Source organism: Carlito syrichta, unplaced genomic scaffold, assembly GCF_000164805.1.
Source record: "Carlito syrichta isolate Samal-C Ts95f unplaced genomic scaffold, Tarsius_syrichta-2.0.1 Scaffold313936, whole genome shotgun sequence".
Taxonomy (NCBI): domain Eukaryota; kingdom Metazoa; phylum Chordata; class Mammalia; order Primates; family Tarsiidae; genus Carlito; species Carlito syrichta.
The window spans coordinates 1,077,841-1,096,598 of record NW_007258032.1 but is presented as its reverse complement, the minus strand read 5'-3'; the positions used below and the strand labels follow the sequence as shown (position 1 = coordinate 1,096,598).

At 39.5% G+C, this 18,758-nt stretch overlaps 1 protein-coding gene across 3 annotated transcripts in view; it reads right to left on the bottom strand.

The window, feature by feature from the left end:
- The window catches only part of YEATS2 (YEATS domain containing 2), a 94,701-nt gene that overhangs the window by 16,809 nt on the left and 59,134 nt on the right, over positions 1-18,758 (bottom strand). For all 3 annotated transcript variants that reach the window (XM_021718880.1, XM_021718879.1, XM_021718881.1), the window contains 4 exons: positions 16,550-16,746; positions 15,600-15,758; positions 8,978-9,154; positions 6,038-6,221 (listed from right to left, as the gene is read on the bottom strand). In XM_021718880.1, the coding sequence (XP_021574555.1) occupies positions 6,038-6,221; positions 8,978-9,154; positions 15,600-15,758; positions 16,550-16,746 (717 nt within the window). The remainder of the gene's footprint in view (positions 1-6,037; positions 6,222-8,977; positions 9,155-15,599; positions 15,759-16,549; positions 16,747-18,758) is intronic.

Genomic DNA, 18,758 nt, shown 5'->3' with positions numbered 1-18,758 from the left:
ATTTCTTATCTCTACACAGCCCTTATTTTTCAAACATCAGATGTTCTCTATCATTTTAGAAATGGTCACCTCTCATTTATTTCAAAGGCAATTTCCACCCTTCCATTTTTATTACAAAACTATTATTCCAGTTACATAGATGGGCAGTAAAACAAAACAAGACTCAAAGGACCTTTACTGTGAAAGAGCACACAAGACACAAAAAATACAAGTATATGTTGTAACAACTACTTAAAAACATTACCAGCAGCTAAAGGTATTTTAAGAAACTGCAAAGCAGTTGGCTTGAACTAAGGAAGGAATCATCTTAAATATTTTCTAGAACAAGGCCTTAAATAAACAGGAAAATCTTTCTTTGGAATAGAGGAATGTTAAATCAGTCAAGTAATAAGTACTTAACGAGACATGGCCTAGGGAATACAATAATGACCTGGTGTTTTCATATTTTTATGAAAATATTATATGTTGATCCACTGAAAAACAAAAAGTCCTAAAAAGCTTATAACTAATCACAGCTACCCCTTGCTCCACCTCCCAGTTCTCATCTAGTTCCCCAAAAGCATCCACTTCTAACTCTTCCAGTTCTCCCTTTTAATATTTACCTCAGTATTTTAAAAACATGTCTATTACAGGTCTTGGTTTATCAATTTTTCATGTTACCTATGACTTCCTATTAGGATAGACAAGCTTTTTGAGGCATTTACACTCTCTCTGTACGGATGCTCCCTTACGATTTTCTGACTTTCTGATGGGGTGAAAGTGACATACATTCAGTCGAAACCATGACTTCTCTTGTGATGCCGGGCAGTGGCCATGAGCCACAGCTCCCAGTCAGCCATGTTCTTTAAAATACGTAAGCATTTTCAACGGGTTTACTGGGATGTAACCCCACTGTAAACTGAGGAGCACCTGTACTCCAATGTTGTTCTCTGTTGATCCAAAGAAATATACCATGATACTCTGGTTACATCTTACTTTCTGGAGTTAACAATTTCCTCCTCTTTCATTTGCTTAGTTTTCTTTCAACATCTTACTAAGTCTTCCCATTTCCTTTAGGAACTCTGTAAGCCACTCCTTAGTACAACTCTCCACACAGTCAAATCTTCTACATAAATTACAGTCCCATTTCTTACAAGAGTCCCCCTGGTGCACTCTGATCTGCTTGTGTAGCCTGCTGCTGTCTAGGCCTGCCACAAAACTCTCATTTTGGGAACACCTCTTCCCTGTCATCTCGAAAAGTTTCTCTGCTTTCCTTCTAGGTTAGATCTTCTATTTTCTTTCTCTTTCTTGGTTAATACCTCAGGAAGCCTTCTGATAAAACACATATTTTAGCAATGTCTGAACAAAGTACATAGGAAACACATTTGAAACTTTGCCTGTCAGAAATATCTCTACCCTCATTCAGTAATGATCTCGCTAACTAGAGAATTCTAGACTGAAAGTAATTTTTCCCTAGAATCCTACTAAGGTAAGGCAGACCATGTTCCTCTCTAGCTGAAAATCCTTCAGTGGCTTGCCCTGGAGTCAAAAAGTCCTTACTATGCTTCACACAGGCCTTGCATGTTCTGACCACATCCCCATGTGCTCTCTCCCTCATTCACAGCTGCTTCTGACCCAGTAGGACCTTGTCTGACAGTTTACAATGCACATGAAAAACTTAATTTAAAAATTGCTGGTTTTCAGCAGGAAACAGTTTGATCCTTTTGTGAAAATGTTATACAGAAAGTTTTACCAGCAGTACCTTAGGAAACTAGAACTTACAACAGGGAGACTTCATCTACTCATGCTTAAAACCTGAACCGAAAAAGGAAGATGGGACACCATTCACCGCTTGTAAGAATTTCTTCCATTTTTACAACTTCTACTCTAGCACCCAACACAGGGCCTCGAATAAAACGAATCAGTCAGTAGAGTCCCTACACTGGAACCTGGTCAATTTTATTTTTTTTTGAGTCAGAGTCTGTCACCCAGGTTAGAGTGCAGTGGCACACTTACAGCCAACGCAGCCTCAATCTGCTAGGCCCAAGCGATCCTTCTGCCTCAGCCTTCCAAGTAGCTGGAACTACAGGCATGTGCCACCATGCCCAGCTAATTTTTTGATTTATTGTAGAAACAATGTCTCGTCAAGTTTCCCAGGCTGTTGGGAGCCAGCCGTGGAGGCCTGCCTGAGCGTTAGGGATCCAGGCAGGCTGCGGACCCTGAGACCACCAGGCTGGTTCAGGAGCTGAAGGCCCATTCCCTCCTCCTTTCCTTGTTGTTTAGCATTACCCACTGGTAGGGATTTTAACGATCTAAGCATGAAGTTCTGAGTATATGACAGGCATGGCTGACTCTAGGGATCCATTGTTCCTGCTTCTCACAGACTGCGGTTTCGGCTTTAAACTTAACACAGTTCAAACTCAGATCACATTTGGGAGCCTTATACGTAATACAAGCTTCTTTATAAGATTTAAAAATATATTTGTAGAATTAGTATATACATTTAGAGAGCTGTTTCCAGCATGAGATGGTTATCTAGGGTTACCAGAAATGGCCCAGCATGAACTTTGGGCTGGGCCACATTCCCAAGGGCCCAGCGTCCATTTTGGACTGGGTCACATTCTTTAGGAACTGGTCTGACCTACAATTAAGAGTTTTTTTATAGTACGGGTAAAGTTAGCACAGAATAGAAAGGTATTAGGATTTAAGTCAGTCATTAGGTGTTGGGTATGCATAAGTTTTAGAAGTTATTGATAATTAGGATTTTATGATATTAAAACTGTTGTTTTGAGGAACGTAAACCAAGCATAAGGAACAGTGAGATAATTTTGGGATTGTCCTTCCTCATGCTTGGGGGGAAACGCCTGGTGGGCGGGGATGCCCCCCCATGCACCTGGCTTTGTGTTCATGTAAACTCTTGTGATTTGATTAAGATTGTCCTTTCTCATCCTAAGGAAAACGCCTGGTGGGTGAGGATGCCCTCCACCCACCTGGCTTTGTGTTCATGTAAACTCTTGTGATTTGATTGGGGTTGCCCTTCCTCATTCCTAAGGAAACGCCTGGTGGGTGGGGGACGCCCCTCACCTACCTGGCTTTGTGCCCATGTGAAAGTCTTGTGATTTGACATGTGAAAATTTGGGATACAAGATTCACGTTTGTTCCCAATAAACGGCTTCTGCTCATTTCACTGAACAGTTGTCCACTTTCTTTCTTTCTCTTTCTTCCTCTTTATATCTATGCCTCCATTTTGCTTTTTAAATATCTATCCCTACTACAGAATCGGCTTCTGCACTAGACAGAGTTCAGTCTCTTTCTTCCCTTCTATTTCTCCAGAATATTCGCCGACGCTGCCCCACCTTCCAGGGACCCTCTAAATCTCTTTTGGGGGGCTGGCTCCCCATACCAGGCTGGTCTTGAACCCTGAGCTCAGACAATGCCCTCTCCTCCACCTCCCAAAGCACTGAGATTACAGGCTGAGCCACCATGCTCAGCTAAACCTGGTCAATTTTAACTGGGAGGTGAGAATCACAGGAAAAATACCATCAGTCTTAACCTTTTGTTTTATATCCAAACAATAAACAAGACACAGGGGCTTGCTTTGGTGCTATGTGATAAAGTGATAACAATAATGACAACAATATCCATAGTCTCTTATCCAAAGGTAGTGAGGGATGTGTATGTGTGTAAGCTTAGTGATGCAGCTTTTTCTGTAGACCAGTGCCAGCTGGTAAACTGGTTGTTATCAATCAGCAAAAAGACTACATAGAAATTAATAGTGTTTAGAAAATTTTCTAACAGTCTGGCATTGCTGCAACATTTTTATTGTGTTTTTCAGAAGTAGATGTCTATATCATATTATAGAAAAACAAAAACAAAACAGATCTTTTAAGTTTGGGAAGCAAAGCTGTATATTTTATCAGCTCCCTGGACTCTGAGACAGCATCATGTAATCAAACACAATAATTCTGTGGAAAAACACATGAATATTCACAGCAATTAGTATAAACAGGCTGTCGACAGAGGTCAAATTGTGCCCTACAATATGTTTTAAAAAATAAGGTCTTTGGTTTTCACAGCTTTTTGGATTTTAAAATGCAGTTAAGGGATTATGGGCTAACAACAAAAATGATGACATGATGATAACAGCAATTATTTATATGAGTATAACAGCTACTATACACCAGACAGTATTCTACGCATTTACATATTAACTCATTTAATACCATCAACCTCATTTTACAGCTGAGAAACTGAAGCAAATTATTTCAACTAAGGCAATGTGGCCTCAGGATCTGTGCTCTCTGTTACTCAAAGAAGTAAAATGAATACTTTTCTGTAGCCATTTAGAGAAAGCACAAAGATATCAAGCTCCTACCAGACCTCAATCATACACTCTTAACACTACCCAATATAATAACTAATGTTAAAAATTATGACTCGAAGTCATTACGTTAATGCGTATCTTATATATTTCGTTTAAAAGAAAGCAAAGAAAGGAATATGTTTTATAATGAGTTTCATTCAAAATTAATCATTTAAAAAAAAAAGTCAGGCATGGTGGCTCATGCCTGTAATCCCAGCACTTTGAGAAGCCAAGGCAGAGAATCACTTGAGGCCAAGAGTTCCAGACTTGCCTGGGCAACATAGTGAAACCTTGTCTTAAAAAAAACCATAACTTTGCTGGGCATGGTAGTGGTGTGACTGCAATCCTAGCTACTTGGTAGGCTGGAGCAGAAGGGATGGAAGAATCCCTTGAGCTTAGGAGTTCGAGGCTACAGTGAGCTATGGATTATGCTACTGTACTCTAGTTTAGGTGACAGAGTGAAATCATGACTCAAAAAAAAAAAAGGATTGGTACTTCAAGGAGAGCCAACTCACGGTTCTCTACAACATTACATTATAAAAACAGCTATAACACCCAACAGGGTTCTGAGTGGCTAAGGCTTTATTATCATTTACGAATTCAAATATTAATCTTTAAGTGATACATTTAAAGTCTCAGACAAAAATATATAGATTTTAAATAAGAATAACTTTATAAATATTTAAAAATTTATATTTAATATAAACTTTATAATATAAACTTTATAAATATTCTATAATATAAACTTTATAAATATTTAAAAATATATAGATTTTAAATAAGAATAACATTTCTAAAATGCAGCAATATGAAAAATACTAGCCAGGCTTGGTGGCTCAGCCTGTAATCCCACGCTTTGGGAGGCCGAGGTGAGTGAACTGCTTGAGCCCGCGGGTTCGAGACCTGCCTGGGCCAACTTGGTGAAATCTCATTTCTACAATAAATCAAAAACTTAGCCAGGTGTGGTAGCACACGCCTGTAGTTCCAGCTACTTGGAAGGCTGAGGTGGAAGGATCACTGGAGCCCAGCAGGTTGAGGCTGCGGTGGCCGGGAAGGGCCACTGCACTCCAGTCTGGGTGACAGAGTAAGACTCCAACTCAAAAAGAAAAATACTGCTGGGTCAATTATTATTTTTTATATATTTTGTATAGAGATGGGGCCTCACTATGTTGCCAAGGCTGGTTTTGAAATCCTGACTTTAAGAAACCCTCCTGCTTCAACCTCCCAAAGTGCCAGGATTATAGACCTGAGCCACTATTCCCAGCCAGGTTAATTATTTTTAACACTTTATTATACAAAGTATTTCTTAAAAATATTGTAGCCCATCTGGCAGGGCACGATGGCTCACACCTGTAATCCCCGCACTTTGGGAGGTGGAGGCGAGAGGACTGCCTGAGCCCAGGGGTTCGAGACTTGACTGGGCAACCTGGTGAAAACTTATCTCCACAATAAATTAAAAAATTAGCTGGGTGTGGTGGCATGCACTTATAGTTCCAGCTACTTGGAAGGCTGAGGCAGAAGGATCGTCTGAGCCCAACAGGTCAAGGCTGGGTGACTGTAAGAGTGCCACTGCACTCCAGTCTGGGCGACAGAGTGAGATTCCAATTCAAAAAAATAATAAAATAAAAATAAATTTAAAAACTCTGTAGCCCAAAGAGAGAAATGAGAGAGACATGATATTATGATACAACTCACCTGATACTGTGGCTTTCCCAGAGATGGGGTTTGGTGCAGACACCAGGGACGTGGCACTGACGACAGTGGGGGTGGCCGCTTTGCAGGTTCCCATGGTGGCCTGGCCCATACACACTTGCTGCTGCCCAGAAGTTTTCATTACAGAACTGACAGTAGTTGATGAACTGGGAGCTATTCCTTCGGACTGCTCACCCACAGGGCCAGGAATAAAGAAATTAGAAAGCTGTGGAACTTAAGACAATGATTGCCATACAGCTTAGCACACTCAAGAAATAATATCTTTTAGGTGTTATATACTACCTATTAAATGTCATGCCATTTTAAGAAGATTGCTTCTCTAGTTCAGTGACTCCTATACTTTTAGGTTTCATGGACCAAGAAAATTAAAAAATTTAAAACAGAGAGAGTATCACAGGGTTATCATATTTTAAAAAAAAAAAATTCACCACCTGTTGTATCATTAGGCTATTTCAACATAAAAAAGGTAGAAAGACATATTTTTAGAATGTAAAAATGGAATACAATGAGCTTTTTAGTAAGAACTTACTACAATGTTTTTTGTGGGTGTGTGTATGTGTGTGTTTTTGTTTTTTTTTTGAGTTGGAGTCTCACTCATCACCCAGGTTGGAGTGCAGCGGCATGCTCACAGTGACCGCAACCTTCACCTGCTGGACTCAGGCAATCTTTCCATCATCTCAGCCTTCCAAGTAGCTGAAACTACAGGCACATGCCACCACACCTAGCAAGTTTTTGTAATTTATTGTAGAGATGAGGTGTTATCAAGTTGCCCACGCTGGTCTCAAACCCCCGGGCTCAGGCAAACCTCTCGCCTCGGCATCCCAAAGTGCTGAAATTACAGGCTGAGCCACCACGCCCAGCCTCACTACAGTGTTTTAAAATCAGTCACTTCATTCAACAAACATCTACTACATGGCAGGCACAGTAGTAAATGCTAGGGCTCAGAGATAAAAGTCACCAAGGAAATGGTAGCCAAGGTGTGAACAATGCTATAGCAGGCACAGGTAAATGCCACCAGTACAAGTGAGAGAAAGTTACGGTTTCTGCCGAGGGACAGAAAAGGAAGGGTACTAGAAAAAGCTTCAGGCAAAACATAGGATACTTTAGGAGAATCTTTAAGATTCGAGACAGAGAAATAGAAGAAAGAGTGTTTCTTGTCAGAAGAGAGTATACAGAAAGTTAAAGAGGCGTGAACGAACATACTATGTCCAAGGAACTGCAAAGCTGAGTGATCTGACGCGTGAACAGGCATGTGAGGGGAAGCCACGGGAGATGAAGCTTGAGAAGCCAAGTCAGATCATAGAAGTCTATGGGGTTCCAAGGCAATTCAGAGAAGAAATAGTCTTTCAACAAATGTTGCTGGGCCAACTGGATATTTACATACAAAAGAATGAAGCTTGGCTCCTCCCTCATACCATATACAAAAATTAACTCGAAATAGATTTGAAATCTAAAACAATAAAACTGAAACTTAAAAACCTAAAATTTTAACTCTTGGAAGAAAATACAGGCTTAAATTTTGTGACCTAGGATTAGGCAATGGATATGATATCAAAAGAACAAGCAATAAAAGAAAAATAGATAAATTGGGATTTTATCAAAATTAAAAACCTGTGGTCCAAAGGATACCACCAAGGCCATTCACAGAGACTCACACCGGTAATCCCAGCACTTTGGGAGGCTGAGGCGAGTGGATTGCTTGGGCCTAGGAGTTCAAGATCAGCCTGTGCAACATAGCAAAACCTTGTCTCTACTTAAAAAAAAAAAAAATTAGCCAGGTGTGGTAGTACACACCTGTAGTTCCAGCTATTCAGGATACTGAGGTGGAAGGCTTGCCTGAGCCCAGGAGGTCGAGGCTGCTGTGAATTGTGACCATCATAATCATGCCACTGTACTGCAGCCGGGCAACAGTACTCAAAAAAAAAAAAAAAAAAAAAAGATACCATTAGGAAGGTGAAAAGACAGCTCAGAGTGGGAGAAAACTTTTGCAAATCTGATGAGACTTTTATCTAGAATATATAGAGTACTCATACAATTCAATAATAAAAAGCCAAACAAATGGCCAATAGGAAATTGCAAATCAAAACCACAATGAGATACTACTTCATATCCACTAAGGTGGCTATAATTTTTTTAAAAATGGACAAGAATAAGTGTTGGTGAAGATATGGAAAAATTAGAACACGCATATTGTTGTTTGTGGGAATGTAAAATGGCACAGCCACTTGGGAAAACTGTTTGGCAGTTCCTCAAAATGCTAAACATACAGTTATCATATGATCCAACAATTCCATTCTTAGGTATATAGCCAAGAGAAACAAAAATCATGCTTATACAAAAACTTGTACATAAATGTTCATAGCATTATTCATAATCATCATAAAGTAGAAAACAACCCAAGTGTCCGTCAATGAATGGATAAACAAAATGTGGTATATCCCTAAAACTGGGTTTTATTCAGCCATAAGGAATGCAGTATCAATGCATGCTACAACTCTGGTGAACCTTGAAAAGTCAGGCTAAGCAAAAGAAGCAGATGCAAAAGGCCATATGTTAAATGACTACATTTATACGAAATGTCTAGAATAGGCAAATCCACAGAGAAAGTAGATTAGTGGGTGCCTAGAGCTGCAGGAAGGAGGGAATGAGGAGTGACCACTAATGGTTATAGGGTAATAAAAATGTTTTGGGATTAGATGACAATGATAGCTGTACAACTCTGTGACTATGACAAAAACCACAAATTGTACACTACAAAATGATGAATTTTATGGTATGTGAATTATATTTCAATTTTTTTTTTAAAAAGCAATTATTTCAATTTTTTGAAAAGGTCCACCAGTATGCCTGCTGAAGATCTTTTTTATGTTTGCCCTACTTTCGGATTTCATTATGATTTTCTACTGACAAGCAAATTCTCACCTGTTGTGCAGGACCATTTGCTGAGAGGGCCATAGCTGGGGAAGTGGCAGTTGTGATAACCCCTCCTGCTACTCTCAGCATTGTGGTTCCAGGCTTTGAGAGTTGTGAGGTGCCTGGCACAGACTTCAAGGTGCTATCAGATATTTTCATTAGAGATGCCTGTCCCCCATGGGCTGCCTAAAGAAACAAAATGGGCAGAATGACACTGCCCTGGTTAACAGGCATAATTTATTCGACATGCCCTAAGAATTAAAGCATACCCAAGAAAGTCTTACCAATCAAACCTGGAGGTATTTATGCACTTTTCTTTCAAGCTCTAATGTTATGACCTCTTAACAAATGCTACTTTACCCTTAATGTAGAAAAAATAGACAAACGTATTTGCAAGTTACTATTTGGCAGTAGTGTCTTCAAAGACACTAGGCCATTTGTTTCCAAAATAACTGATTCCAAAGTGTTCTTAAATGTACATATAACCTTTAAACATGAAAATCAAACCTAGACAGGACCAGATTTAAACAGGTACGTTAACGGTGGTATGCTAGGCTAGACACAGGTTTAGCATTTCAATATAGGAGAACCATTTAACAAATTATAATTTATAGTCTCAGTGGTCTAAATCAAGGCTCAACAAGTTTTCTTTTTCTTTTTGTAAATGGCGGAAGCATTTTTTGCTTTGCAGGCCATGGGATCTCTGTTGCAAATCCTTAGCTCCACCATTACAGAATGAAATAGGAGTGGCTATGTTCCAGAAAAATGCAATTTATAAAACCAGGAAGCCCTGGGCATAGCTTGCTGAGCACTGGTCTAAATGACTGCTTACTGCCCAAAATTAATGTACCCCACAAGTAGATACCAGTTATCAGTTTCTGAGATCCTACTATGTGCCAGGAATCACAGAATGTATCTGTACATATCTTTTATCATTCATAAGTCATTCTTTTCACATTAACTTTATAGGATAAATGTTAGTCCTGTCTTGGAGATGAGGCAATTAAACTTAGTGACTTTACCTAGGTCACACAGCTAGTAGTAACCGCAGAAGTCATGATTAGAATCCAGAAGTAACAGCCATAGCATAATTTGCATTAGAGTTTTATGCAAATTAAAACCACAAAGATGTATCACTTTATATGCACAAAAACAGCGAACACTAAAAAAAATGATGACCCTTCTCCATGTTGGTGAGGACACATCTCTCATGTTACTTATGAGAGTGTCAAATGGTACAACCACTTTACTAAACCATTTGTCAGTTTCTCTTTTTATTTGAATTGGAGTTTCACTCTTGTTGCCCAGGCTGGAGTGCAGTGGCACGCTCACAGTCACCGCAGCCTTGACCTGATGGGCACAGGTGGATCCTTCCACCTCAACCATCCAAGTAGCGGGAACCACAAGTGCATGCCACCACACCCAGCTAAGTATTAAATTTATTGTAGAGACAAGGTCTCGCCAAGATGCCCAGGCTGGTCTTGAAACCCTGTGCTCAGGCAATCCTCTTGCTTCCACCTCCCAAAGTGCTGGGATCACAGGTATGAGTCACTGTGCCCGGAGCATTTGTCAGTTTCTTATAAACATATATCTACCCTATAATCAGGCTATTCTTTTGCCCAAAAAGATCTGTATAAGAGAGTTTATAACACTTTTACTCGTAACAGTAAAAAACCGGAAATAATTTAAATGGCCATCTATAGGAGAGTGGAGTTATGCAAGAAAAACAGAAAAACTCAAGAATAAAAAAGAATAAACTACGAATACATGTATGGATAAATCTCAAAAACATTTAAACAACAGAAGCTAGACATAAAACAGCACATACTGGCCAGGCGTGGTGGCTCAACCCTGTAATCCCAGCACTTTCTGGGAGGCTGAGGCAAGAGGATTGCCTAAGCCCAGGGATTTGAGATGCCTGGGCAACTTGGTGAGACCTTGTCTCTACAATATATCTAAAAATTAGTTGGGCATGGTAGCACATGCCTGTAGTTTCAGCTACTTAGAAGGCTGAGGCGGAAGGATCGGCTGAGCCTAGCAGGTTGATGCTGGGGTGGCCATGAGCGAGCCACTGCACTGCAGCCTGGAGGACAGAGTGAGACTGACTCAAGCTGTAAAAAGGGGAATGTCTTAGAGTGACAGAAGTTTCTACATTGTGATTGGGAGAGTGGTTCCATGTCAAACTCATTGAACAATAAACTTAGGATCTGTGCATTATTTTATGCAAATCATACCACAATAAAAAGATATGAGACTAAAAGGAAAAAGCATTAAGCTTTTAATTTTCCTGAGCATGGTTTGGGCTGCTTCCACAGGTTTTAATATGAAGCATGGTTGCGAAGGTTACTTTTAGTCAACTTGAGTGGGTTAAGAGATGCCCAGATACCTGGTAAAATATTATTTCTGGGACAGATTAGCACTTGAACCAGTAGACAGAGTAAAGAAGATCCGCCCTCGCAAACGTGGGCAGGCAGCATCCAATCTGTTGAGGACCTGAATAGAACGAAAAGGCGGACGAAGGGTGAATTCTTTCTCTCTCTCTTCTTGAGCTGGGACATCGCTCTTTTCCTGCCCTTAGACATTAGAGCTCCTGGTTCTTGGGCCTTCTTCCAGACTCTAAGACTTAACACCAGTGCCACCCCTTCCTCCCACCTCTGACAGTTCTTAGACCTCTGGACTCAGACTGAATCACACCACACGTTTTCCAGGGTCTCCAGCTTGCAGACAGCATATTGTAGGACTTCTCAGCCTCCATAATCACATGAGCCAATTCCCATAATAAACTTCCTCATAAGTATATCCTATTGGTTCTGTTTCTCTGAAGAATCCTAATAGAATTGTCATCTGTGTTAAGATCGGAATAATCTATGATTTATTTTTACTTCTTTTGAACCAAGAATTTAGAAAAACATTTTCATTTTAAATATTTCTAGCTATTGTCATTGATTTGACATTTTTATTAGGTAAGAGAATGAGGCACATTGAATGCTACCTTTGGAATACGCTGAGATTCTCGTTGTGGCCAAGTGTAAAATCAGTTTGTTAATGTTCCATAGGCATAAAAGCAAAATGTGTATTCTATGTTAGAAATACATATAATTAAGCCTGTTATTAGTGTTATTCTAATTAAAATCCTTTATAATAGAAGTTATCCATCTTCTCAGTTAAATTCTGAGCAATATTTAAAAATATTCTCCGTGACTGTTATTCTCTTCATTCTGAATAATGTTTGCACCTTTTGTATTTTGCTGCCATATAGTTCAATGTATAAAGATTTATGCCATTTTATCTTCATTGTGGACCTTGACTTTGATCACTAAAAAATATTTCTCTGTTGGGAATGGTGGACTAAACAGAAACAGCAATACTCTCTCAGCCCTGAATCCGTAAAATGATAGAAAAGACACAAATATGAGGGAGATCCCAAAAAATCTGGAATGTATAAGAAAATTGTGTATTTATTCTTATATATTTACACATCAGTCACTTTCAAAGTACTCACGCTATACACCTACTGAAACAATTTTTCCACTGCTCAAAACACTTTCTATTTTTTAATTTTTCTGAGTCGGAGTCTCACTCTTTCGCCCAGGCTGGAGTGCAGTGGCATGCTTACGGCCACCGCAGCCTTGCCCTGCTGGGCTCAGGCGATCCTCTCATCTCTGCCTCCCAAAGTGCTGAGATTAAGGGGTGAGCCACAGCACACGGTTCAAAACACTTTTTAAACTCATCAATTTTGATGACTTTTAGTGCTTTTGTCATTTTTTGTTTCACCTCTTCCATGTTAGCAAAATGTTTCCCTTTGGGGACTTTTTTCATCTGAGAAAACAACAACAAAAAGTTGCTCTGGGCAAGACTGGGTGAATAGGGAGGGTGGGGCATGAGGGTCACATTGGTTTGGGCCAAAAACTGCTGAACACTCAATGTGTTCGTGGGCATGTTGTTCATGTAAGTCAGCCGTCATGAAATGGGCAAATGCATTGAAAGAATCTCCACAAAAATAAAAAATTCACTGAAGTCAAATGCAGTCTCTCACAACTATGCTAGCTGGTACACTGATGCTGATGGGTTCCTAGAACACTTATCTAGTGGGGAAGCCTGTATTACAAGGGTAATGTATTACTACCATCCAAAAGATAATTCTGGCTTTTTGGGGGTCCCCTCTCATAAATAAATGTATTCTATTGCTTGAGTTCAAAAACTAGCTAAAGAATAGTGGACAAGCAACTATGAAAAACAAACAAGAGGCTGAAGTCCTCAACAAAAGATAAAAGCCCTATGTAGGACACACAGGGAGAATCCGCCATAGAAATGTGGAAACAATGCTAAATGTGCTCTACATACGGAGATGGCAGAAACTTCAGGCAACCAACAGGGTGATGAGTTGGGTACCATGGCAAGAGCAGTCAGTTCTATGTAGTTTCCAGTGCTCCCCATGTCCTGAGTCCCTCTCTTCCTTCTTCCTTTTGTGCTATGTTGGTTTGAATTAAGAAAATTCAATATACACACATATGTAAGTTGGAAAAGGGAAGAGCACTCCAACAGCTCTTACAAATACTGTTGTTATTCTTCTTTGCTGATACACCAAAGCTCATCAAGTTTAGTTGTATTATGTAATCTGAAACCACAGCGATTACATTTTCTCTGTTATGTGAAAATGCACTGGTCAGGGACTTCTGCTTCCAGAGGACACAGAAGGCTGTAAAGCATGTTTGTTACTCCTATCCTAATAATAAAAGGCTGGATAAACAATAGTTCTATTTTTTTTAGAACATACTGGAGTGGAGGGTCACAAATCTCCAGGTAACCAAGTAACCTGAAGTCTACAAACAACCAGTTCCTGCAAGGAGGGAAGGGCAATAGTAATTGTCTCATCCACGGCAGAAGTGGGTAAACTGTACCCAGTATATATCCTGTTGGACTTTTGCTTATTTTATTTGCTAAGTTTTGGAGATCTAGCTATTGGATCCTCCTAGAAATGACGATGATATCCCTTAATCAGAATTCCCTGTCATTATTCTTTGGCTTACACTAAAAATGCTGTAGAAATGTGTACCAAACCACTACAGCACCTACTATATGGATACTGTAGCTGAAATCACCTATTACACCATTCAGAGTCTTCTACATGCAGCACAAGCAGGTATGAAATCCACTAAGATTTAAAGATCTGCCAACAGTAAAGTGTGGGACCTCCTATCTGCTTGAAATGGCTAAGGACATCTGACCAGGAAATCAGTACTAAAGGAACCAAACATTGGTAATTTGAAAAGATCAATAAAATGGATAAACCTCTTACTAGACTAATTAATAAAAAGAGAAGACACAGAATTACCAAACCAAGAATGAAAAAAGGCACATCACTATAGAGGTTATAGACATTAAAAGGATGAGGAGGGATGATTATGATCAACTTTATACCTTAGTTGAATGAAAAGTTTTCTTTGAAGTCACAAACTACCTTATCTCCCTCTGAACAGTCCAATATCTATTAAAATAAACTGAAATTGCCATTAAAAAACTTTTCAACTAGAAAAACTCTAGGCCAATATGGCTTTACCGGTGTATGCAACTAAAGAGTTAAGAAAGAAATAGTACCCATTCTACATAAACTCCCAAAAAATAGAAAAATTTCCAATTCAGTTTATGAGGTCAGCATTACCCTGATTCCAAACCAGACAGAAATTACAAGAAAACTACTGACAAGTATCCTTTGTAAAAATTCTAGACAAAATTTTATCAAATTAAAGCCAATAATATATCAACAAAGGAACAAAGGATAATATATGACAACCATGTGGGGTTTATACCAGAAATGCAAAGTTGGTTTAACATTTGAACAATATCTATGAATTTAATTCACCATATTAACAAACTAAAAAAAAAAAAAAAAAAACCAAAAAACAAAACAATGTGATCATCTCAATAGAAACAGAAAAAGCATGACAAAAATCTAATATTCATTTCATGTTTTGATCTACATACAGTCATGAAAATGCATAATTTTTGGATGAATGATACCATGTTGTATATATCCTGTTGGACTTTTGCTTATTTCATTTGCTAAGTTTTGGAGATTTAGCCATAGGATCCTCCTAGAAATGACGATGATATCCCTTACTCAGTCAGAATTCCCTGTCATTATTCTTTGGTTTACATTAAAAATGCTGTAGAAACATATACCAAACCACTACAGCACTTACTATATGGATATTGTAGCTGAAATCACCTATTACACCATTCAGAGTCTTCTACATGAAGCTGTTTTAGATAAATTTTATAATGACGTGTCAAGAAAGGCTTTGTTGCCACTAAAGAAATGTTATGTGTTATTTTTCCCTCTCACAAATAGTGTGATTTTATAACTAATCTTGCTTTTTCATTTTGCTTTTACTATCAAATTTATACCTTATTTTATTAACTGTACAGGATTGTACAGTATATATCTTACTGTTTGTGTATCTGAATAAACCCTATTTTCTCATTCTTCTATTTTCCAAACCTAAAGATTTATTATTTTTCTATACTATTTTATTGTTCATATTCTTATGTAACCTTAATTTCTTTGTGAAAAGTTGTAAATTTGTAAATAACCGCCACACACTTGGGGCGTGTTCATGTGTGTACTTACCTGTGTAAACAAAGTGGTTTTCTGTCCAGAGATGACTTTCAGCGTCTGTTGCCCCTGTGCAGAAGCTGTGCTGACTCCCAGTGTTCCCTGGACCACCGACCCAGCAGTCAGCTGTTTTCCAGAAGTCTGGGGTGATGGCTGGCCAACTAAAAATGTGCCCTAAGTTAGAAAAAAATATGAAGAACTAACCGGTAATTTGCAAAATTTAAATGAATTGCTCTGAATCTGTAAAACACAAGGTCCCATGTTACAAGTCACAATGATCTCCTGTCAATTTTGCAACGTGGGTAAAATAATTGAAAGGAAAAGTTCTGCTCTAAGTGCCACTTCCAAGTTATTCCCGCTTCTCAAACTTTGCACCATAATTACAGAAAAGGCTATGGGAAACTGAAGTTTTGCAAACTAGTGCTCAAAGCTAGATTGAATCATTCATACTGCAACTACCCATCTTCCTCAAAAAGAACATCTGGAACCAAGATTCTATCACGCTTTTCTTAGAGGGGAGTCAAGCCTTCAGCGACAAGGGGAAAGATGGTGAAACCCTATCCTAATCCAATCTAATCTAACTCCAAATGCCACAACTTCACACTATCTCTTTGGTTACTCCTTTCTATGACAAATTTTCAACTGTACATAATACAGTGTATTATCTCATGGATTTGAGAGGCAATTAGCATAATGGAAATCTTTCTTTGAGGCAGAAAGATCTGGGTTTAAACCCAAACTCTACCATTAACTTAGCAGGCATATCTTGGATAAATTACTTAAGTCTTCCTGAATCTCTCTTTCCCCCTCAACACGAAGCAAGCACAAGATGATACAGATTTATAGCATGACTAAAATGTTAGTACTGACCCCTGATCCCAGAGCTGTAAAAGTTAATCAACTACAATTAAAGGCAGCTATCACACAGCTAATGGATTTAAAAAATCAGTCACAAGTAACCAGACCTGGGGAGTCTGCTTAAGGATGTAAGATGTGTAAGTCAGGTGCTGGGATAGCCCGGCCTGGCCGGTGGTATTTTGGCTTCCTCCTCCAGTTGTTCCTCCACCTCCTGGTGTTCCTCCTCCACCACCACTGCCACTGCCTCCAGTTCCCCCTCCTCCTGCACCGCTACTGCCGCCAGCAGCTGAGCCAGACTGGAGACCTAAAAATACACCAAAGGCAGCAACATCATAAAAAGTATCAAGCCAAGTTTTAACAGAAAACACAGATAAAGCAGAGGGACGTTCCCTCTTATAGTGCCCTTCCTTTTCCCTGCCTATTTTTCTCCTTCTTTTCTGTAATCTGTCTGTTCTGTGACGAAAGAAAAAAAGCGTATCTTAGAGTTAGAAAATCGAAGCCGGGCTCGGTGGCTCAGCCTGTAATCCTGCACTTTGGGAGGCTGAGGTGAGTGAATTGTCTGAGCCCGCGGGTTCGAGACCCGTCTGGGCAACTTGGTGAGACCTCATCTCTACAATAAATCAAAAAATTAGCCGGGCGTGGTAGCGCGCACCTGTAGTTCCAGCTACTTGGATGGCCGAGATGGGAGGATCACCTGAGCCCAGCAGGTCGAGGCTGCAGTGGCCGCTCCAGTCTGGGTGACAGAGTGAGACTCCAACTCAAAAAAAGGAAAATCTAAATCTATTTACTTGCAATTGAATGGTAGCCGACCATGTTTCAGCTTTGAGAACAATGAAGAACTTATCTTTGACAAGTGTCTTGACTTGGCTGGACAATCAAGAGAGCCTGCTACTGACATTTTCTAGCCAAGTGTTTTCATCAACACTTAAATTTGCTCAGATAGGTGCGGGAACGTTTGGGCATTTAATTCAATTTCAGTGTAATTGTTGAAATTTAGTGTAATTTTGCAGTGCTCTCTTTTGTTTTTGTTTTTTTTGAGTTGGATTCTCACTCTTGTTGCCCAGGCTGGAGTGCAGTGGCACATTCACAGCTACCACAGCCTCGACCTGCTGGGCTTAGGCGATCCTTCCGCCTCAGCCTTCAAAGTAGCTGGAAATACAGACACATACCACCATGCCTGGCTAGTTTTTTTCTGTGATTTACTGTAGAGACGAGGTCTCACCAAATTGCCCAGGCTGGTCTCAAACCCCTGGGTTCAGGCAATCCTCTCACCTCAGCCTCCCAAAATGCTGGGATTACAAGCTGAGGCACCACTCCTAGCCTATAGTGCTCTATTTTCTGTCTCTCTGGCTTTGGAAAAAATCAAGACTTCCCTTATATATATAAGGATTCCAGGGTCCCATTCTTTTTTGTTTTTATAATCCTACTTCAAAGACTTTTTAAACTTTCCATTTGGTAAGATAATGTATGTGAACTTCCTGGACCATAAATACTCCCAGAACAAATATTAGCATTCAACTCCTTAATTCCACCTTAATTCCAGTGATTATTACTAAAACAGATTCCTTCTCAATGGTTTATTTTGACCCTGAAGGTATCACAAGAATCTAAATAGTTCCCTGTTTAAAACTGTAAATACACTGTCTCTTTCTTACATACCTTTTTGACATACCACTGCTTAGGTATGAGGAAAAAATACCAGGGCAAAAGAGCATCATAGTCAATGAACACAATGGCAATTAGCTTACACGCTGCATTTAGGAAAAAGTGGCTGATTTCTAACGAACCTGACCACTGTACCATTTTACTTCTGATTCAGAGGGAAATAATTTCTTCTTACCCATTCCTTTTAAACACCGCCCAGACGGTTTTTCTCTCTACATCAGTGCAAAAGTTTATGTAACTCTAGAGAAACTGCCTAATTTCCTTGAGGCTTTAAGACACACACACACTGAGATAAAACCTGTATTTCTCTTTCCATCTCCAAACCTAGCACATGTAAGACGCACATCCAAACAATGGCACAGAGACACTTGATTTCAATCCTATTCCTACCCCCGTTTGAATGAAAATAGGTTTCCAGCTACAAGAAGTGAACAGATCTTCCCTAAGGTATCATTAGACAATTTTCAGATGCCACTGAAAGAACTCTTCACTGGCAGGTCATGCAGACAGCTTTCTCCCACCCAGCCTCAACTGTCTTCCCTCTCCAGTGTGGTTCATTCCTGAAACCAAATTCTGAATAGTAAACCCATTTCTAGTTCAATTATGTGCATGTTTTAAATCCATCCGGGCAAATGCTACCATTACACCACC